Genomic DNA, 23,685 nt, shown 5'->3' on the forward strand with positions numbered 1-23,685 from the left:
TCTGATGGAACTACCCTCAGCTTCACTCCGCCAGTATAAGGGATCTCTCAGTTGCAAAGACATACAAGACAAGTAAAGAAAATACAGGTAGAAGTACAAGTACAGCAAGTAGAGCAAGTAGCAGATGAGCATAGTTAAGCAGTTAGGCAAACCAAGACAATGCACCCTTAAACAAAACATACAAATGTATATGATGTATGCCTATCATATTGGCCATGAGCTCATGTGTCGGTTACTTTGCCAGAACCTGACACATCCGGTAGCTAACCCTAATATCGTCCTCTTGAAAACTGGTAGGCGGTACGCCACCACGATCCTCACCATTGTGAGCGGTACACCACCACGATCCTCGCAAGATTTTCAATTGGAAAATACACACCTATGGGCGGTAAATAACCACAATCCCCACCATCTATGAGTGGTACACTATCATGATCCCACAGACATTTTCAATTGGAAGACAACAAATCTGTGAGCGGTAAATAACCACGATCCCCACGCACATTTTCAAATCAAGTTCTATCTCATCATCAAATATGTTTCGCTTGATTCAAAATCATGTTCGAAATCAATCATTGTTAACCCTCATTATCATAACCATCTTCATTATTCTCACTCAAAATAATTCGTTCTCATTTCTCATTCCAAACTCCTCTACCCTCTATTACACCGGCTCTAAATTCATAACAGAAAAATATCCCTTTTATTTCACCCAATACACCCTCACTCATCCCAAAGTCTAAACACTAATTTAGGGTCTTAGACAAGTGTTACAAAGAATGAAAATGCTAAAGGAAAGGTTAAAAACTAAAAAATACAACTTTTGTAAAACAAGGTCATCATGCATACGTATGAAGGTTAAAATTTGCATATTCGCGTTTGCATGCACCTTCTACGTACGCGAGAGTGCTGGGCAGAACCCAATCCTCGCGTATGCATGGGATCTTCCGCGTACGCATGCATCAAAATCTTTAGAAAAAGCTGCTAAGTTGCAGCAATGAGTTTTACACACCAAACTTCAAACGTGTATAACGTTTTTGTTAAAAATTATTTTTTATCTGTTCTTTGAACATTATAAACTTCACGGACCTAATTTTAATTCAAAACAAGTTTTACAAAATTTAAGAGTCCGAAAGCTAAGTTATGGCCCACCGAAATTGGTCAAAAATCAACTTTTTAAGAAAAAGTTTCCGAATAAAACTCTAGTTTTCCAAAATTCTCAATCAAAATCAATTCAACTATAACCATAATCAATGCCAATTATCTCTCCAACCTTACTCAATCACCCCACACCTATTTACTCAATTCATTTCACAATCCACCACTCATAACTATCACCAAGCCTCGTCAACATCAACAAATTAACAACATTTTATATTCATCAAAGCATACTCCAACATACACAACTCATTCAATCATCATACATCATTCGCATATCACAACATGACAACATACAAATTCAATCAACAATTTTCATCAATGATCACTAAACATCAACCATTCTCATTGTTCAACTTATCCTAAGTCAACTAGCCTAAGTTTTCACGTGACATTAAATATTAACTATGAGAAACCAAAATCATACTTTGTCCAATTCCTCCCTAAGCCAAAGCACCTCAAAATGCCTCAGTTTACAAGCCACAAGCCTCCACCAAATGGATTTTTCAGCTCTCAATACTCAAACTCAAGCCTCCAACATCATCAATTTGGTTCCAATTCATATATATACCACCTAATTTCATATCATTGCATACATATTCACAAATTTAATACCTAACCTCATATAATTAAAGAATTCACAAGGGTTTTGAGTTTCTTACCGTTATTCATAGACAATTGGGCAAAACCCAGTGATTACCTGCAGCTAGAGTTTACCTAAACCATCAAAATCATTCAATTTCTCAATACTAAAATCCAAGATTTTTGAAACTAAAAAAAGAAAGGCTGTGTGAAAAAATACGATTTTCTTACCAAAGTGTTCAATGGATTTGGTAGAGAATTTCAAGACGAACGCATGGCCACTAACGGCTCGTCAATCGAAACTTCGGATTGAAAGTTACGTGGAATTGAATTTTTTTGGACCAAGGATTTGGTGTTGTTGAGTCCCCGTTTCATTCAGCGTGATTCCTTTTGTTGGAGAAGAAGGAGGCCATATTATGGCCTTATATATTGGACGTTCGGTCTAACCGATTTGATTCGTTGGCTCAGATTTGGACAAAATTCTTTAAAATTAGTGTCGAAATTCATATTTTAAATATTTTTACTCTTCTAACTTATCAAGTTTTATTTTAATTTTTTTAAATAATAATTAATTTATTAATTAATTATTTATTAATTTTTTGAGATTACATATTTTAATTATTTTAAAAAATATATATATATATATATATATATATATATATATATATATATATATATATATATATACACTTGCTAAATAATAGGAGACATCCAACCGATCCCTGCTTTCTTAAATTTCTATCAATGTTCAATTTTAAATTTTCAAATTCAACGCAACATTGTTGTGCTTGTTTGCCATTTTTTATCTCTTTTTTTCACTTTTTTTTATCCTTTCAATTAAACCATTGTAAATTTTTCATATACCATTTCAGTTCATCCCATAATTTATTTTCTCCCATTCAATTTTACTATAGAAATTTTTTTGTAAAATTATCATCAGTTAATTTATTGCCAATAGAAAATCAAGTAATATTGTTATTATGTATCATTGTGCAAATTATGAATTTGATTAAGGTTTCTTAGCAAATGATTTGCGAATTTGTTAGTGTTTGATTTTTGAATTTACTAGAATTTGATTTGTTGTTTAGTTAGGTTTCATCAGTAATGTGAATCACGGCTTTTGATAAAGATTTTAGTTTACTTTCATTAATAATGTGAATTATGAGTTTGTTGGTAGGTTTTGTAAAGATATAAATTTTTTTGGGTATGTTAGAATTTTTTTATTTTTTGAGTTTATTGAGTTTTAATTTAGGGCTTAGTTGGAATTTGATTATTCAGAATTTTGTTAAAAAATATATTAGGATTTAATTTGTAGGTTTGTCAATGTTTGATTGGAAGTTTTGTTGGGTTTGATCAATAAGGTGAATTATGAGTTTGATAATAGATGATAAATCTATATTTTATGATGATTTTTAGATTGAAATGAGTGAAATTCATCAACTTAATTTGTAATATTTTTTGTAAATGTATATTTGTAAAAAAATTTTGAATTGTGTTTAATTGACTAAAATATGTTTTTTAAACTTTTTTAGAATTGTCAAATTAATTTCACTTTTAATTCATGTAATATTTTGATATATTTGTTTAAATTGTTTAAGATTTAAGAGCCACTAATGGCTAAAAAAATGAAAGAAACGCATGCAATAATTGAGATTTCATCAAAAAATAAATTGGCAAAGCTGCAGAGAGTATATACATCATGCATGTAAACGCATGAGATGCATGCGCATCATATTCATCTCGTGCCTCAGTAAAAAAGGCACATGATGACTCACAATTTGAGGATCATTTCAGCCCAATTTAGTCCATTTATGATGTATTTGAAAGAAGCATGAAAGTAAGGGAATCAAAACATAATACAACATACACTCATTTTTACAATATCTTAAGGTAGAGAGAGAGAGGGAGGGAAAGAGAGAGTGTGTCTAACTTCTTTTTAGAATTTCTAAACTTTTTCATTAATTTCTCTCTAGTTTTAATTTCTAATTTTGTTTTGGTTTACTTTGTTTTATATTTTTTTGTTGTACAACTTTACTTTTGTGATAATTCTCTTATGAGTTTTTTTATTATGTCATTTTTTTTATGCAAATTATTATGTCATTTTAATTTATGAACTCTTATTAAATTTTTATTTACCTTTAATAAATTTGATGTTTTATGTTTTATTCTTGCTTATTTGAAATGTTATTGTTGTTTTTTTGAATTGAATAATTGTAGATATTATTATTATTGTAATTTATGGTGCTTTCTGTTTGTGTATTTCCATTATTTGATGAAATGTCTCACTTAATTATAGAATATATTTTCATTATCATTGTCTTGGTTAAAAATTTGGGTAGACTTGAATTACTAATAATATCCAAGTTAATTGATAATTTGAAAGTGTTAATTAATCTTGTTTTTACTAAAGCTAATATTTACTAATTTCAATGAGTATGTTGGTCAGGACTTGTAGATTAGAGTTAATTAAGTTTTCTCAATTTATAGAGGTTGACGAATTGGATTTACTCTTTGTAATTATTATATTGTGATTAGTGACAAGGATAGTAATCCTAAATTCTCAATCCTTGTCAAGATCTTTTAGAATTTGAAATTTTTTTTTTCTCCTCTAGTTAATTGTCTCGATTACTTTTAGTTTAATCTCGTTGTCATTTAATTTTTAACTATGCTTTTAACTTGCTATTTAAATTTCCGTCAATTACAATTAAACTTTCGATTTTTTCATAACCAATGATCATGCACTACACTGTGATTTCAATAATGGAGAACGATCCAATATTAAACTCTTAATTATTATTTTGAATCTTTGTGACATCATTTAACTAAATTTTGAAAATGTTAAATTCCAATTTAAAATAATATCTATAACAAACTTTTACTTTACGATTTAAAAATTTTTAAATCAGTATATAACCCTCGTCGATAGAAGTTTTAGAGTTTAAAAAATATAAAAATTTATGTGTTTGTGTAGCAAAAATTTCTATATTTTATAGTTAAAAATTTTTGTGCTTCTTTTTATTTTGTTTGTATATTTATCTTGTGTTCATCTTTACAACTTTTTGTATATAATGTCATAAATTTTTATGTTTTTTATTTTTAATTCTAGGCACAAATTTTTTTATAAAAAATATTTGAAAAAAATACATAAATTTCTTAAAAGAAATACAGAATTTTGTGGTTAAAAATATATAAATTCCGTATCTTTTTGTTTTATTTTTTATCGATGATAAACAAAAAAATTAAAGAAAAATACAGAATTTGTAAACAAAAACGCATAATTTATATATTTTTTTTAATTTCTTTTCCTCTTCTTCTTTTATTTTATTTTTTTCTTTTAAAAAAAGAACAACAAAAAGTAGAGAAAAAATTGCAAATTGGATATAAGAAAAAGCAAAAAGAAAAGAAAGAGCCAAAGTAAAAGAACAAAAAAAAAAGGAAAAACACGTCTTTCTGAATTGTTTATTTGTTTTTGTTTGACTAATAAATTATGAGATCAATTTAGTTAGATTTAATTATTATAAGAACTTGTTCACCTTCCTAAAATATTATCATAAGAGTCACATTTCTATAATATATATATATATAACTATTATTTTAAAAGATTTGAGGGCTCATCATTCTAACTATGACATATCAAAATTTATTCGACATTTATTAAAAAGTGGGTTATTAGTTTGATCAAATTAATTAAACCTCGATAAATATTGAATTAATTTACATCTATTATTAAAATTACTAGTGCTCAATAACCTTTTACGACCAGTATATAATAATTATTATTATAAGCAAAGAACCGGATAATTGTGTATAGTATAGTTTTGGCCAATCCACTTATTTCACTATGCATCATACAAAAGGCAAAATAACAATTTTCAAGAGATAGATGCACTGCTCGCTGAAACTCTCAAATTAATAAATTATTTTTCCTTTATATTAATTTTGTTTATGGATATTCTTTGTCATATTAAGAGAGTGATGATAATGTAGAAGGGGGGCTGTGAAACACACAAATTGTTTGTGGCTGATAGGCACCTCACTTTCTTGATTAGATTCTTGGGCTCCAAAATAATCCTCACCTCCAAAAGCTCATCCACTTGAAAAAAAATAGAAATAAAAATTCTAACTTGATCCCTTATATTTCATATTATACACAAAATATATCACGATATTATTATTGATAACAAGTTTGTGGCCCACACCACGCTTTGTCACCATGCTACATATCGTATCTATCTACTATAGCTATTATTTCAACACTTTATAGTGTGTTGTTCAGTTTTATTATCTTCCTCTATCTTCACTGGTTCCTTTTCTATCTCCATGCACACTGCTGCATAGTTTCCCAAAACCAAGGTCTGATTTTTGTTCCCACACTCCAATAATTGTATAGTTTATTCTTTTTATTATTTATTATTACTACTTGCCTAGCTATATATATATATATAGTACCATCACGTTGGCCTTTGAATTTAACCATGCTTCTTTAATTTTCTAACAACATATAATCATATATATACTTTATTATTATAGGTAAAAGATCATTGAAGAGTAATGTTTCTGTGTATGCATGGCTTTTTTAAGTGTCGCTTTTGTCCTTTATTTCTTTTTATTATATATGATGTATGTATGCTTCAATTTTAAATTGATGTGGGAGTTTGCTGGTGAAGAAAACTTATTGGCTCAGTTTGTTTTCGCGATTTTTAAGAAGAAAAATTCAGCCATGTAATGATTAGAGAGGAAAGGGATGTTAATTTATTAGAGCAAGGCTATAGCATGAAGTTTTGATTTTGCAGTGTTCTTTTCATCCTTTAAACGAAGAAGACATGTATATATGTAACATTTGATTTAATTTCTTCTGCAAAACGTTGTAAACAATAAAAATCGGACTGAATATTAAACCGGATATGTATGGTTTAATAGTATAGACTATAGTCCTGGGTTCAACCGGGTTTACAATTTTACTGCTGCTATTTTGTTTTAAAGTTTTACTTTCCATTTGAACCACTTTTCTTTTAAAAACAAATCACTGTTAGGAAATTTTGACACTAAATAATATCAAAATTATTATACACACAAAAAATTAGCTGTCGAATTAATTACTGTATATTTATATATATATATAAAACATTTGTTTTTAATTTATTTTTAATATATATTTTATACGGATTGTTAATTTAGTGTATTTTTTTAATGCAAACATTGGCATCTGATAATCTTGTAGGATTACTGAAGGAAGATTCAAGAAGAAGTCTGAAAAATGGAGATAACCAATGTCAGTGAGTATGAGGCAATTGCAAAGCAGAAATTGCCAAAGATGGTGTTTGATTACTATGCATCTGGTGCAGAAGACCAGTGGACTCTCCAAGAAAACAGAAATGCATTTTCAAGAATTTTGTAACAACTTTTCTTAATTTTTCCTCTTTATTTTTTTATTTGTTTGAAAAAAACTATGTTGATTTTGTTGTGTGGTCCCTTGATATATATATATATATATATATATATATATATATATATATTTCCAAGGAATGAAAACTTAAATGTCCTGAAAAATAATATAATATATGATTGACAAAAACATGCAGGTTCCGGCCACGTATTCTTATTGATGTGAGCAAGATAGACATGTCAACCACCGTTCTGGGCTTCAAAATTTCCATGCCAATCATGATTGCCCCAACAGCCATGCAGAAAATGGCTCATCCTGAGGGTATAATTGTCTTTTGACTTGTGTTATTTGTACACATTTTTGTCTTTTACATCGAGTTAACACATACTCTCTGTCGACAAAGTAATGAGTATCGGTTTAGGGTAAAAAACAGAAGGAAAACATTAAATAATGTCCAATTTTTCCTCTGTTGAAGATATTACAATGAAAATATTTTATGAGAATACTATTTTCACGAGAATGAGACAGCATGAAGAGAGAGCATATAGAGTATGTCACATTCATGCATTCATGGTACTTAATAGAGTATCTGATTATGATTACTGCCACTTTCATTTATGTACGGAAATAAACACTGAAATTGAAAGCTGTTTATAAGGTTGGTATTATACAATTATGAATGCAAGACAAAACTAAAAATAATCCCTTAATTTCTACTAATTTATTGATTGATTTAGAATTTCGGCAGAGTTACAATTCTAGTTAGCGCAAAAGAAATCCTTACAATAGAATTAATTATGCCTTTTAATTTATGCATAATATTAAATGATATATTCTAGAGAAAAATACCCCTAAAGATTTTGTTAACTACAAACATAACTCGGATTTAAAAGCAAAAATAATTTTAAAATATTTTAAAGCATGACAAAAGTATCCGATAGAATGTAAATTTGTTTTTATATTTACTTTATGTTGAGATGCTTATCTTACCTTTTAAATTTTTTAAAAACATTTTTGTTGTTTCCAACTTTCCATTTTTTGGAAATATTTTTGTCGACAAATAAATTATTTGAAAAGAATTTTTGGTAGTTTGCTCACTATAGAGAAACTAATCATGAAAAAGCTTGAATCTAGCTAAAACTTTTTATTCTTTGAGTTTGATACTTGTTAGATTTAGAAACAAATATTGAATCATTACTTGATCTACTACGTTATGGTTTTAGAGAATGTTATATGTACTAACTTTTGTACATTTTTTTATACATCTTTTAGTTTTCGTATTGAAATTGATTAATAAGAACTAAGATCGAGAGAAGATTAAAAAAAAAGTATATAAAAGATGCGTGCACCCAAAATAGTGCAAACATGGTTTTTCTTTAAGTTTTGAATGAGTTGGATGATACTTTCTTCCTTCGTATTTGCAGGAGAATATGCAACAGCAAGAGCTGCATCAGCCGCTGGAACTATCATGGTAAAAATCTCCTTTTTTTTTTTTTTTATATTCCACATCATTAGAGACCTTGAACTAGAAGCATTGTTGTTGTTAATCACCAATTTTTCACTAAATAGACAAAATTACATTCATGATCACTCAAAATGTTATACATGCTTGTGAGCTGTGACATATTTGTGCCCAATGAGCTTTGACATTATAAGGATTTATGTTCTCTAGTTATACAATATAATGAGTATTGTGATTGTTTCAGACTCTGTCATCATGGGCTACTTCAAGTGTTGAAGAGGTTGCTTCAACCGGACCCGGAATTCGCTTTTTCCAGCTCTATGTAAGCTTCAAAAACATTCTTTCAGTTCCATTCAAATGCTTGTGATGATCTTATTTGCCTTTCACCATTTTGTTTAGGTGTACAAGGACAGGAATGTGGTTGCTCAGCTGGTGAGAAGGGCCGAAAGGGCCGGATTCAAGGCTATTGCCCTCACTGTTGACACCCCAAGGCTCGGCCGCAGAGAAGCCGATATCAAGAACAGGTAACAACAAAATCTTTCGTTTGTTTTCAGGATTTTTTAAAAGAAAACGTAAAATTGGAAAAATGCTTATGACAATAAATTTGTGTCTTAACAGATTCACATTGCCACCATTTTTGACATTGAAGAACTTCGAAGGTCTTGACCTTGGAAAGATGGACAAAGTAAGATAAGTTTTTATAAAATTGTTTGATTTTACTTTCTTTTATTGTTATAAGTTGTTTACCTGGTCCTTTTAATTCCAGGCTGATGATTCTGGACTTGCTTCATATGTTGCTGGACAAATTGATCGTACTCTCAGCTGGAAGGTACATTTTTTCTTTTCATTTTTTAGAGAAGCTTGGTTCAGCACAAATTGCGGCTCCCATATATCTAAGTAATGTTTGTAAATTGTGCAGGATGTCAAGTGGCTTCAGACAATCACCAAGCTGCCAATTCTGGTTAAGGGTGTTCTGACTGCTGAGGACAGTAAGGAAAACCTAATTCAATAATAATAAATACTTATTCATATCTATTCATCCGAGGAAAGCCTCAAATTCTCCTAACTTTTTTTTTTTTGAGTAATCATTTTGTTTTGATAGTTTTGACTTTTGAATAGATTCTAAAATATTTTCTTTTACAGGTTTAGGGAGTTAATTTGTCTTATAGTTTAACAGTTTAGAGACTAATGACTAATAAACAAAGATTATGGACTAAAGTGATGACTCAACAGATAAAGAATGGATATTGCTACTTCTTTTTTCTACAATTTCATGAAAACATACAATGTAAAAAATCATATTTGGAGTGACATTATCAATTTCCAAAAGATATTTAGAACTAATTCAGTGTTTTATTCTATCCAAATTGTCCCTCTATGAAGAAGATTTTAATATTAATACTTTAATTAATGTTAAATTTGGCAGCAAGGATAGCAGTACAAAGTGGTGCAGCTGGAATAATAGTGTCCAACCATGGTGCACGCCAACTTGACTATGTCCCTGCCACTATCTCGGCCTTGGAAGAGGTACACTTAATATTTAGAGAACATTTTCTAAGTTAAAAGTATTGTAGAAAAGCATGGTAAGGATAGAATTGAGAATTGTGAATTGTGTTATGAAAACTGCTTAGGTTGTTAAAGCTGCTCAAGGGCGTGTTCCAGTGTTCTTGGATGGTGGTGTGCGCCGTGGCACTGATGTCTTCAAGGCATTGGCACTTGGTGCCTCTGGCATATTTGTGAGTATATCTTAAATTCTTCCCAAGATTGAATACTTGCTTTTTACTCTGTTTTTAAGGCAACAGTATACTGCATTAGATTGGTCTTACTCTGTTTTTCAGTAGTCTTGTTCCAAGACGAGTTAACCCATCATTCCCTATTTCATGAGGGTTTCAACATTGTTTTTGGAGTTCACTTGATTTATTTTCTTTCAAGAGTAAATTTTATACTTCAATTCTATTTTATTAATGCAATCCAATCAATTAAAAACATAATCTTTTACTTTAAAGTTTAAACTACAAAAATCCTATCTTTATTTTTACTAAGGATGAGGAGAGTCGAACCCGCAATTTATAAGTGAGTATAAAAAGACTATGTCATTTGAGTTATAGTTGGTAGGCTATAAAAATCCAATCTAACGTTAGACATTATTAGAAATAAAATTAAATTTCTTTAATTAAGTTTGTAGTAGGGTATTTTTTTTTTACAACTAAACTAGTCAACATATTTATTAGATAGAATTTGGAAACATGGGTTGGAAAATTCGTCAAATCTAATATATAAAAATATCAATTTTTAATGATACCAAGAATAAGGATCGATAAATTATGTAAACTAAACTTAACATGTCATTACTTGCATGTAACATTAATAATTGCATACTTATTATATATAAAATTATTTCATTATTCTGACCATAATTAAAAAATACAAAATAAAAACAAATAAATCAACACTATCTTATAAAAGAATGAGTTAACAGTTAAATCCATAGTAATGCAGTTGAATTCCTACATATACATAGAGTGACTTATGTTCAAGTATGATTATTTAACGTTACTTGACATGCAAAATTTGATGTTATGTTAGATTGGACGCCCTGTGGTGTTCTCCTTGGCTGCTGAAGGAGAAGCTGGAGTGAGAAAAGTGCTTCAAATGCTGCGTGAGGAGTTTGAACTAACCATGGCCTTGAGTGGTTGCCGCTCACTGAAGGAAATCACTCGCGACCACATCGTCGCAGACTGGGACACCCCTCGCACTCAGCCGCGCTACACACCAAGATTATGAACACATTAATTAAACCCTTGCTCCTCTATCATCATTTCAACTAAGAGCATATGTCTTCTTATGTGTCTTTTAGAACATGCCTTTCTCATATTTTTGAGAGTACTCATTTGAAGTTTTTATTTGGAAAAACTACATGCTTTTTAAATATGTAATGTAACCAATATGATACTTTTTTTTCCCTTTTTGTGTGGCTACACTGCTGCATTTGCTCATTGTATATTCTTTTCTACCAAAATACATAGCCTTAATCTCTTGAATGAAATTTGTTGTTCTTCATGTAAGGGACATAATAGAGTGCATCACTAATGCTATAATATATGCATGAACAAAGCTATTAGAGATCAATACCTTGGGACCAGTTTGGTAATTGTCTTAGATTGAATAACGAATATAAGATAATAACCTTATTATTCAGCACATTATAAGCTTAGGGTTTTTTTTTCTTTAATAAATAAAAACTATTGGTGATTTATAGTCAATTATATCATAAACTAGTGGAATACCCGAGTTATGCGCGCGGAACAAATATTGATTTATTATAAAAATTTATTGATATTTATCTGTGGATATTAAGAATTATTCTTTTCAGCTTTTAAATATTTTAAATATAATAATTATTTGTACAGTTTATATGACTTTTATTTTCACTTGTATAGACCATAATAAATATTTTTATAGGTATTTATCTAAAGTTTATATGTAAAAACTAAAATTAAAAGGTATTTATTTATAGTATATAAGATTTATTTGTACAGTATATAAGACTGTTTTATTTCCGCTTCTATAGATCAAATAATTAAAAACTGAAATAAAAAAAATTTATATTTTAGTCATAGAAAAAATAACGAAGTGGTATTTTTTTTTTGGTTAATATTTAAATTAGTCCCTAAAAGATCACGTGATCTTTATTTTCGTTTCTAAATGATTTTTTTAATCAAATTAGTCCCTGAAAGATAAATTGTAAGTCAAATTAGTTTTTTCGTCAGTTGGATGATGACATGTCACATGAAGTGCCACGTGGTAGGTCAGTGACACGTGGCATGCCACGTAGCTGGTCAGTGACACGTGGCCTGCCACCTGTCACTTGACATGTAAAAAATTTTTATAGTCAAAATAGTCTTTGAAAATCTAAACGTAACTCATTTTTATTTCTCAAATTTTAAAAATTAGTCAAACTAATTTTTATATAATTTTTTTATTTTTTTATAATATTAAATTTGAAATACTTTTTATGCCCAATTAGATGAAATGAGACAGATTTTTATGAAACGTAGTTAACTAAATACTTATCAAATATTTGGCAATATTCGATTAAAAAATTGTAATTATAACGTGAAATAATTATTTATAATTGTCTATGCCTCGTCTCATTTATAAAATATAAATTTATGTTTTATACATAAAATTATTATTAGATATATTGGGTTTTTTCATTGTATAAACATGAATATGTTATATTAATCTTCAAAAATATATTAGGTTCAATTACAAATAGTTATAGATAAATAAACAATAGCAAAAATAAAAAACGTGACTACAATGCAGTCCATGAATCATGTAGGTTCCAAAATAAAAAAATCAGATTCCGTTATCCCAAAATTTTACTATATTTATTTAATATTTTTTAAATGTATCTTTATTAAATTATGATTTTTAAAATTCTTATTTTTTATGTAAAACTTTTTTTATTTATTCTTAAGAAATTAATTTAAATATACCTATATGTACGTATATTATGTGTAAGAAGTTTAATCTATTATTTCATTTTACCTTTGTTGTTTAACTTTAAACAAATAATACATGTCATTATTAGCTTCAAAGAATTAATTCCACTATTCCGTAGATTATTGATCCTTAAGTTGTAACGAAAATTTAAAAATTAGATCTTCCGTTCGTTAGATAATATTAATTTATAGCCAATTCCTCATAAACATTTACTTCTTTCATACATCTATTTTTATTCTTTTGTTTTTTAATGTATCTGCAAAGGAGCTTATACATGTATAGCAGAGTTCTTTGCACTTTACACACATTAAATGGTTAATCTTCTTTTATTATATTATGATTTATTTAATTGTGTTGAGTTTGAAAACTCTAATTTAATTTTGATAATGAACAAACATTATTGAAACACTAAATTATAAAATTATTAATCTAATTTTTATTTAACATATGTTAATTAATAATTTTGTGTTGCAGTTGTATAATTGAGCCGAAAATAAAAAAATAGTTGCAAGCCCAAAATCAAAACTTGCAATTAGCCTTGTTTAATGTTTCCTATATTATATGGCTGAATGGTTGTGATATTAGTTGGGGCAGAATAAATTTCATTGCTCCAAAGTCCAACTATGATCCATGATAAGTGATCCAATGCTTGATCCAAAAATTCATTAGGAAAGCAAATGTTATCATTTGTCTTATGTTCTCCAACGGATTCCATTTCTTATTAATGATGTATTTCAAATTTTAATATGGTGGCATTGGAAACATAAATGAGAAAGAGAGAGTATGAGTGACATGATTGATTTGATTAATGCAGCACACCACTCAAGTAAGGGAAGTAAAAGCAATCCCATTAATTTGTTTCATTTCAATTAATTGCTTTTACTTTAACTCTACATTCTCTCTCATCTTTCCTTCTTCTCTTTCGGTCATTATCCAGGAAGCCATGGAAGCTACACCTACTCACCGAAAAGAAGATGGAGCACGTCTCAAGACCATCATGATGATGGCAAGAAAACATAACAAAATAAAAGTATGCTGTGGCTGAAATTTTCACCAAAAATGGTAAGATTTGGTGAGGTAATCTCGAGCTCTTCATACTCAAAAAGAAAGAAGGAGATTCGGCCAGTAAGGAAGAGATTATTGGAGGCATGACTTGTCTCTGATTTTGCTCAACCACCACAGGAAGTAACTAGAGTGGCGAAGTGATGGAAAAGGCAGAGATTGGAGCAGATGAAGCCATCATCATCATGAAGCATCAAGGGCCAGAAATCTATTTTGGAGAGCAAGCCAAGGATGGAGCGCTCGGATTGATGAAGAGTGATGACCAAAGAAGAACTAGAGGTATTTGCATGTTGGGTTTTGTATGAGTTACCTCTTCTCTCTCTGTGACCGAACCAGTTCTGTTTTGAAGGAAAAGAAGTTAAGCTTGGTTTTGTTTCAACTGTGAAGGCTTCTCTTCTCTATAAAAGGGGTGAACAGTCATGGTTTGATTCAAGGAGAAAGTGTGAGAGTGCAAGGCACAGAAGTCTCAGAGCTACCTAAGCTAGCAGATTTTCTTCTCCTTCAATGTATTCTGTTTTGTAATTTTTCTGTTTAATTTTGTCATGTTTTGAGTCTCATGAAAAAAGGCAAACAGTGAGGTTTGTATGAAAAAGCCATAGAGCGGAAAAAGGTAGAGAGTGCAAAATTAAAAGAAAAAGCCATAGATGTCCTTAGAGTTCCTTTGTTCATCTATGTTGTGTTTCATGATTCTGTGGGAATCCCCTTGTAAGTTGGGTTAGCACTTTACAGTTTGTAATTAGGTTGATTATAGTGAAATTCCATCATTGTTGTGATGGAGACTGGATGTAGACTGCATTGCACTTAGCAGCTGAACCAGAATATATCTGGGTGTGATTTTCTTTCTCTTCTACTCCATTTCTGTTTCTACTGTCCAAGAGCAAAAAACCAAAAATATCTCGTGCCAAGTGACGAGACAAAAAGAAAAGTCTCGTGGCTAGGGACGAGACAAAAACAGAAAAATCTCATCAAAGACCAGAAAGTGTAATAAAAAAAAGGGGCTAAGATTCAATCCCATTCTCTTAGCCACTGAAACCATCAAATTGCATAAAAATAGTGAATGAAATTAACATTGGTTACAATTAACTTATATGTTTTAATGATAATTTTTTTAAAATGGTAATTTTAAGAGTACACTTTAACAAATTAAAATAATAAATAACTAAACGCGTATACGAATATTGCATTATAATTTTTAAGTATAACTTGAATAACAGATGTTATTATTTTCAGTCATAAATAAATATTATTAAGCAGATATTTATTTTTCAAAAAATTAATACTATTATGTACTTTAATGTATTAAGTATTACATTAGATAGAAATGAAAAACCGTTAAAGATGATTTATATAAAAAAAATGCTAGGTAGTCAATAATTTTGGTGTTTTGTAACTATTAATTAGCCATCAATAATATTTTTAATGGTGTGAGATTACATTTAATAGTAAAAGATCACTTACTTTTGTTTTGATGGTTAAATGCAGGCCAAAAAATATAAAAATTACTGGCCCTAGACTTTTCCTAAAAAAAATATAACTGTTATCTATCTTATAATTATGTAGTCTCATTAAATAGTTATCCATTTCACATAGAGCAAGTTGTTTGAATTCTTATCTATTCATTAAATTTGAATTTATTGCAATCCTGTCCCTACCAACTACACAACAGTCTTCTTTTCCAAATATTCACAAAAATGGATCAATCTAATAATATAAAAAAAAATCATGAGCATCACAGAAACAAAAGCAAGGAAAAAAGGATACCGGCACCATCTGATTCTGGCTTCGTGGTTCAATTTGTCCAGCGTTGTAGGTTAACTCACTTTTGTTTTACACAGTCAACATCGTAGGCACAAAGTTCTTTGAATCTAGTTAATCTATAAATGACGGTTTCTATGGCTGCTGGAATATGATTGAATACTTCAGTTGAATAATCGATTACTGATTCAGTCTTCATAAAATGTCTAGATGGGCGTCGAGTACTATATCTTCAATTATGAGCATGTTAAATATTAGAAACACAATTTTTGATTGATTAACTGCGGGTTTTAAATCCACTACAACTAAATACATTTAAATAATTTCTTCTATTAAATACATAATAGAGTTGTGTTTGGCGTTGAGAGCTGAGAACTCTCTTGGTGCGGTGATAGTGTTTCAGAAAATCAAAAGCTTTGTTACTTTTTTTTTGCATCTGGGATTGCAATCTCCTGCGTCAGCGTGTCCTTGTGGGATGACCGCGCTTTGAGAATGTGGTGGGAGCCAACCGAATCAATAGGGACTTTAATTTTCAAGAGAAGCTCGCTCCATCTTCTCTTCGGGGTAAAGGTCGCTGAGATGGGTAGAACATGGCACACGAATTCCCACACTCCATACAATTATACCAGCAAGTGCACTGAGTCATCTAAGTAATACCTGAGCGAGTCAGGGTCAATCCTATGAGGACTGTGGTTTGAAGCAAGCTATGATTATCTTACAGGTATTAGTAAGGCGAAATCAAGAAGTCATTGGTTTGAAGTTGGTTGAAGGCATAAGAGGAATATTGTATAAATTACTTTTTATATTAAATGGAATCAGTGATAGGAATATGGTTAAGGATAGGAGTTGCTTTGTCTTTCTGAATTAACTCTGGTATTACTGTCTTCTTTGCTTGTGAATGATTTCTTCTATGGCAGGCTGTATGTGATCAACGCCATTGGTCGTGATCATCAATCTCCTTTGCTTCAGATCAAATGCCGTATGGCCGCGGTCATCCGATCTGAACAAGGGTGAAGCTCTAGCAGTTAATTCTCTTGGCGATCCTACTCAAAATGCCACAGATAAGGTCGAATCTTCGGGATCAGAGAGTGCTGCTCCTTTGGGTTCTAGTCTTTAACACATAGACCCTAATTTCTCCAGAAATTGGCTGAACTGGTGTCTCGAGAATTCCCCAACGAAGTCGTAGATTAGCCGTCTGAGAGATGTATAATCAAGCTGGCGGTTCGTACTTTCCAGTCACGTATTCACACAGACCCAAGTAGACACGGGTGGTTGTCAAGAATGCAGTCTTAGTATGATGAACTGAGCTAATTGTCACTGATCATCCTATCATGTTGAAGAGCGAATATACATCTTAGAGATAAATCAAACACGGATCGAAGAGAAACAGTAATACTTTTATTAATTCATAGGACTCAGCAAGACTCCTCGCCTCAACCTAGGAGGTTTAGAAACTCGTACTGATAGGAAAATACAATGGTAAAAATGAAATATGGCAGATCTCTCTTAATGAGAGGTGTAAAAATTATTTAAATACTAAGCTAATGACCAAGGATTACATAAAAAGGGTAAAGCAGTCTTTTTAGTACTCAAATTCACTTCTGGGGCGCACTTGGTGAGTGTTTGGGCTGAGCTTTGATGAGATCCATGTGCTATGAGGCCTCTAGGGCATTGAACGCTGGCTAGGGGGTCCTCTCTGGGCGTTTGGACGCTGGTTTATGCCTTGTGGGAGCTGGACGCCTGGAAGGGGGCAGGAGGCTGCCATTGGATGCCAGTTTTGGGAGTTCTAATCTGAAGCAAAGTATAAACTGTTATACATTTCTGAAAAGCTCTAGAAGTCAGCTTTCCATATTCGTTAAGCACGCTCCATTTGGACTTCTGTAACTCCAGAAAAGCTCTTTCGAGTGCAAGGAGGTCAGATTCGGACAGCATCTGCAGTGCTTTCTTTGTCTCTGAATCAAACTTTTGCTCCAACTCCTCAATTTTAGCCAGAAAATACTTGAAATTGCACAAAAACACAAAAACTCATAGTAGAATCCAAAAATGTTAATTTAACACTAAAACCTATAAAAACCTAATAAAAATTAAACAAAATATACTAAAAATTATATGAAAATGATGCCAAAAAGCGTATAAAATATCCACTCATCACAACACCAAACTTAAACTGTTGCTTGTCCCTAAGCAACTAAAACACAGTAGGATAAAAAGAAGATTAAGATATGATAAATCTCAAAGTTTCCAATGAAGCTCAGTTTCAATTAGATGAGCGGGACTTAGTAGTTTTTTGCTTCTGAATAGTTTTGGCATCTCACTATCCATTGAAACTCAGAATGGTTGGCATCTTTTGGAACTTAGAATCCAGATGATATCATTGACTCTCCTAGTTCAGTGCTTTTTTATTCTTGAAAACAACTTTCAAAGTCTTGGCCGTGACCCTAAACACTTTGTTTTTCAATATTACCACCGGATGCATAAATGCCACAGACACTTTAACTGGGTGAACCTTTTTAGATTGTGATTCAATTTTGCTAGAATCTCCAGGTAGAGGTGTCCAGAGTTCTTAAACACACTCTTTTTGCTTTGGATCACGACTTTAACTGCTCAGTCTCAAGCTTTTCACTTGACACCTTCATGCCACAAGCACATGGTTAGGGACAGCTTGGTTGAGCTACTTACGCCAGGATTTTATTCCTTGGAGGCCCTCCTATCTATTGATGCTTAAAGTCTTGGATCCTTTTTACCCTTGCCTTTTGGTTTAAAAGGTTGTTGGCTTTTTCAATCTGCCCTCCTTTTCCTGCATTTTTGGGCAGTAATGGATTTTTCTCTTTATTATTATTTTTTTCGCCATTTTTTTTTGCATGCCTTAAATTTTTTTTCTTTTGCAACATGCTTTTTCTTTTTGCTGCTTTTTCTTGCTTCAAGAATCATTTTTTTTATTTTTTAGATTATCAATAATACTTTTCCTTTTTCATCATTCTTTCAAGAGCTAACATTCTAAAGTTCTAACTCCAATTATGCATTGTTTATTCATACATTCAGAAAACAATAGCAATGCCACCACATCAAAATAATTGAACTATTCTTATTTTAAACTTGAAATTCATGTATCTCTCAATTCTTTTCAAATAAAATTTTCTTTTTTAAGCAATGTGAGAGATATATGGAACATTTTACAACTTTAAGACATCAGTGCAAATGATCATGCAACAAGAACAAGAGAACAGATAGAACATAACAGAAAACAGAAAAATACAACAGGAAAGGAGATAAAGAGAACGAGTCCACCTTTAATGGTGGCGGCTAGTGCTCCTCCTTGAGGATCTAATGTGATGCTTGATCTCTTCAATGTTATTCTTTTGCCTTTGTTGTTCTTCCCTCATAGCCCTTTGTTCTTTCCCTTATGGATGTTTGATTTTCTCTTATTTCATTGAGGGTGGTGAAATGCTCTTGATGCTCCACCCTCAATTGCTCCATGTTAGTGCTTTGTTCTCCAAGAGAAGTCTGCCATTGATCCCAATAGCTTTGAGGAGGAAAATACATCCTTTGAGGTATTTCAGGGATCTCATACTGAGGGGGCTAAACAGGATCTTGTGCATGGGCTTGATGTCAAGCCTTCTTAGTTGAATGGGCTTGCCTTGGGAATCCCTTTTCCACTATGCTCCTTCCACACAAATGTCTAAGAGTACTTGATCTAATCTCTGATAAAAGTTGACTCTTCTAGTATAAGAATGTGGATCTCCTTGCATTAGAGGCAAGTTGAACACTAACCTCACACTTTTCGGGCTGAAATCTAAGACTCTCCCTCAGACCATGGTGCTCCAATTCTTTGGATTTGGGTTCACACTAGTGTCATGGATTTTAGTAACCCATGCATTAGCATAGAACTCTTGCACCATTAAAATCCCAACATCTTGAATGGGATTGGTTAGGACTTCCAACCTCTTCTCCGGATCTCTCTTCGAATTTTCAGATACTCATTCTTCTTGAGTTTGAAAGGGACCTCAGGGATCACTTTCATCTCTGTCACTACTTCATAGAAGTGATCTTGGTGAGATTTGGTGATAAATCTCTCCATCTCCCAAGATTCAGAGGTGGCGGCTACTGCCATTCCTTTCCTCTTTCTAGAGGACTCTCCAACCTTAGGTGCCATGAATGGGAATGGAAAGAAAAAAGCTATGCTTTTCCAACACCAACTTAAAACTTTGCTCATCCTCGAGTAAAAATAAAGAAAAGAGAAGAATGGAGTAGAAGAAGAAAAAGAAAATAGAAGAAGATATAGGGAAAAGGTGCTTTCGGCCAAGTAGGGTTTATGAGTGTACGAGAGGTATGTGTATGAAGGATTTTGAAGAGGGGTATTTATAGGAGTGGTTAGGGGTTCGGTTCGGCCATGGGTGGGGTTTGGGGTGGGAAATTTGATTTTGAAGTGGGTGGGTGTTGGTAGGAGTTATGATGGTTTTGGAGAAGTGATATGGATGTGATTGGGCTAGGGTTTATAGGGAAGTGTGTATGGGAAAGTGTGAAAGTAAGTGGGTGGGTGAAAGATGTTGTGGGACCCACTGGTCCTGAGAGGCTAGGGAATTCAGATTCCCTTCCCTCTGCACTGGCATTTGAACGCCTAAGGGCTGCTCCCTGGCTGGCGTTCAACGCCAGCAATGCTACCTATTTGGGGTGTTGAACGCTCAGTCAGAGCTCCCTGGCTGGCGTTCAACTTTAATAACACTCCATCGAGAGTGTTCTATTTTCATTGCTTTGACATTTCTGTCTCGGTTCTGACTGCTGCATATGATCATGACCCTAAAAATAACTGAAAGAAAAATAAAATAAAGATAATTAATTAAGGTTGGGTTGCCTCCCAACAAGCGCTTCTTTAATGTCATTGGCTTGACGGTTAGCTCCTTACGGAGGTGAGTATGGGCTCAGATTTTCACCCCTTACAGTGAACTTTCTTCCTGTCTTCTCATGAATGAGCTCTACATACTCTAGAGACAGGATACGACTCACTGTATGTGGTATGACTGGCTTCTTGGTGAAGACAACTCTCATGCCAGGTGAGAGGCCTTCAGTTGGGACTTTCTTGTCCTTCCAGCCATTAGGTACTTTCTTCCTAGTACCTTTGTACTTAGAGCTTGTTGATGGCTGCCAACACTAAACTTAGAATTGATGTTTGGGGGCTCTGCTAAGCTCTACATAGAAAGAGAGGGTTGGAACACGAGGTGTTGCATAGTTATCTCTCTTTTATCAGAGGGAGAATTGGGATGAACCATCTTGAACAAGATGTGATCCTCCCCTAGTTTTAGAGTTAGTTCTCCTTTAGCCACATTAATTATAGCATTAGCAGTGGCTAGAAAAGGTCTTCCTAGGATGATAGAGTCATACTCATCCTCTCCTATGTCCAAGACTATGAAGTTTGCAGGGATGTAGTGGTCTTCAACCTTTACTAAGGCATCCTCTACTAAGCCAAATGGCTTCTTCATTGTCTTGTCTGCCATCTCTAATGAGATGTTTGCAGCTTGTACCTCAAGAATTCCTAGCTTCTCCATTACAGAGAGTGGCATGAGGTTTATGTTTGACCCTAGCTCACACAGAGCCTTCTCAAACGTCATAGTGCCTATGGTGCAAGGAATCAATAAGCGTCCAAGATCTGGAAGCTTCTGAGGTAGCTTTTACTGAACCAAAGCATTGAGTTCTTTGGAAAGCAATGGAGGTTCTTCCTCCAAAGGCTTTATACCAAGTAACTTGGCATTCAGCTTCATGAGAACTCCTAGGTACCAAGCAACTTGCTCATCCCTAGTGTCTTCATCCTTATCAGAGGATGAGTATTCATCAGAACTTATGCAGTGCGGAAGTGCATGCAAAGGAACCTATGTGGTCTTTACGTGAGCCTTAGCTTCCTTTGGTTCTTGGATAGGGATGTTGATGATTAGATTTTTGATGGTATAGAATTTTACAAATAAATTCTCGTTGCAAGTATAGTTTCTAAACCAACAATAATCCTTTCATACAAAAGATTGTTTGTCACAAGTAACAAACCCCTAATTTTATAAACCGAAGTATTCAAACCTCGGGTCGTTCTCCCTAGGAATTACAATAAAGTGTCTTGTTATTGGTTATGAGTTATTTTGGGGTTTTGGATAAGAAGCATGAAAAGTAAATGGCAATGAAAATAAACTAACAACTATAAAAGGCTCTTGGCAAGGTATGAAAACTAGAAGTCCTATCCTAGTTATCCTTCTCAATTGTGATGAGAATTGTTCATTGCTACCACTTAGTTAACCCTTACTAAATAAAGGAAAGTCAAGTGGATGAATTGACTTGAGCCACAAGTCCTAGCCAACTCCCAAGGAAAGACTAGCTTTAGTGCACTCCAAACCAATTAGCAATCTCTCCAATTATCAATCAACAAAGGAATTAGATAACTCAAGTGTCACTAATTACTCTACCTAGGCCAAGAGGAACAAAATCTACACTAAAACTAAAAGAGACATTTCAACAAACACATAAAGTGCAATAGAAGTAAACATTATTAAATGCAAGAATTAAAGGAATCTACAACTACAAAAACAAGAGATCAACAATAGAAAAGCAAAGAAGACACATTTAGTATGAATTACCTCTTATTGAATTGGAAGAATGTAGAAGGAACAATACTAGATCTACAACAAAATATAAGAACAACATAAAGGAAATTACAACAAAAGAGTAGAAGAAGATGAATGTAGCAACAAAGAATTGAGAGGTAGAAGTAGAAGAAAGCAAAGATTAAAACCTAGATCTAAGAACTAAACCTAATCCTAATCCTAATTCTAGAGAGAAGTGAGAGCTTCTCTCTCTAGAAACTACTTCTAACTAATCCTAAACTAATGGTAACTAACACACGTTTCCCTCTTCACTCCTTGGGTTAAATAGCATCAGAAATGAGTTGGATTGGGCCCACAAGGCTTTAGAATTCGCTGGCCACGTTTTGCTTTAAGTGAACCAGGTGGCAGCAACGGCGCGTGCGCATACTATGCGCATGAGCGCCACCATACGTGTAGCAAATGTGACAAATCTTATATCGTTTCGAAGCCCGGGATGTTAGCTTTCTAACCCAACTAGAACCGCATCATTTGGACCTCTGTAGCTCAAGTTATGCTCGTTTAAGTGCGAAGAGGTCGGCTTGACAGCTTTCCGGTTCTTTCATTTCTTCATGAGTTCTCCAACTTTTCATGCTTTCTTTCTTCATTCCCTTGATCCAATCTTTGCCTCCTAAACCTTAAATCACTTAACAAACATATCAAGGCATCTAATGGAATCAAGGTGAATTAAATTTAACTATTTTAAGACCTAAAAAGCATGTTTTCACTCTTAAGCACAATTAAAGGAGAAGTTATAAAACCATGCTATTTCATTGAATAAATGTGGGTAAAGGTCATCAAAATACTCTAAATTCAATACAAGATAAACCGTCAAATTGGGGTTTATCAACCTCCCCACACTTAAACCTTAGCATGTCCTCATGCTAAAACAAGAATGAAATAAGGGATATGACACTTATTCAAAGCAAAGAAACTATATGCAAAATGATTCTACCTACTTGGTTAAAAATAAATCGATCTCCAAGACATACATGCACAAGTAGGGCTTAAGATCATATAACGATTCATGAGTCCTACCAATTGAAGTATAAACATGAAGTTCACATAGACTTGCAAGAAGAACGCTCGTGAAAGCCGGGAATCAAGGAATTGAGCATCGAACCCTCACCGGAAGTGTTTGCACTCTAGTCACT

General features: G+C 32.5%; 1 protein-coding gene across 3 annotated transcripts; it reads left to right on the forward strand.

Annotated features, from left to right (window-relative positions):
• Positions 1-5,878: 5,878 nt before the first annotated feature.
• Positions 5,879-11,550, forward strand: LOC130941066 (glycolate oxidase 1). 3 transcript variants are annotated; one of them, XM_057869443.1, is made up of 12 exons: positions 5,879-6,093; positions 6,962-7,134; positions 7,323-7,447; positions 8,551-8,597; positions 8,833-8,910; positions 8,988-9,112; positions 9,207-9,273; positions 9,355-9,417; positions 9,508-9,577; positions 10,015-10,115; positions 10,220-10,324; positions 11,175-11,550. In XM_057869443.1, exons 2-12 carry the CDS (start codon positions 6,998-7,000, stop codon positions 11,370-11,372), a joined length of 1,116 nt encoding a protein of 371 aa, XP_057725426.1. In that variant the 5' UTR covers positions 5,879-6,093; positions 6,962-6,997; the 3' UTR covers positions 11,373-11,550. The 3 variants fall into 3 exon arrangements, with proteins under 3 accessions (XP_057725426.1, XP_057725427.1, XP_057725428.1); XM_057869444.1 differs by lacking the exon at positions 5,879-6,093 and adding an exon at positions 6,224-6,270; XM_057869445.1 differs by lacking the exon at positions 5,879-6,093 and having other exon boundaries at positions 7,023-7,131; positions 7,316-7,447.
• The last annotated feature ends 12,135 nt before the right edge of the window (positions 11,551-23,685 follow it).

The sequence above is a fragment of the Arachis stenosperma genome, chromosome 7 (assembly GCF_014773155.1).
Source record: "Arachis stenosperma cultivar V10309 chromosome 7, arast.V10309.gnm1.PFL2, whole genome shotgun sequence".
NCBI classification, from domain to species: Eukaryota; Viridiplantae; Streptophyta; class Magnoliopsida; order Fabales; family Fabaceae; genus Arachis; species Arachis stenosperma.

Coding starts and splice junctions, on each gene's coding strand:
- LOC130941066 (XM_057869443.1), top strand. CDS start 6,998: ATGGAGATAACCAATGTCAGTGAGTATGAGGCAATTGCAAAGCAGAAA. Junction 8,911..8,987: donor TTCGCTTTTTCCAGCTCTAT/GTAAGCTTCAAA, acceptor CATTTTGTTTAG/GTGTACAAGGACAGGAATGT. Junction 9,274..9,354: donor ACCTTGGAAAGATGGACAAA/GTAAGATAAGTT, acceptor TTTTAATTCCAG/GCTGATGATTCTGGACTTGC.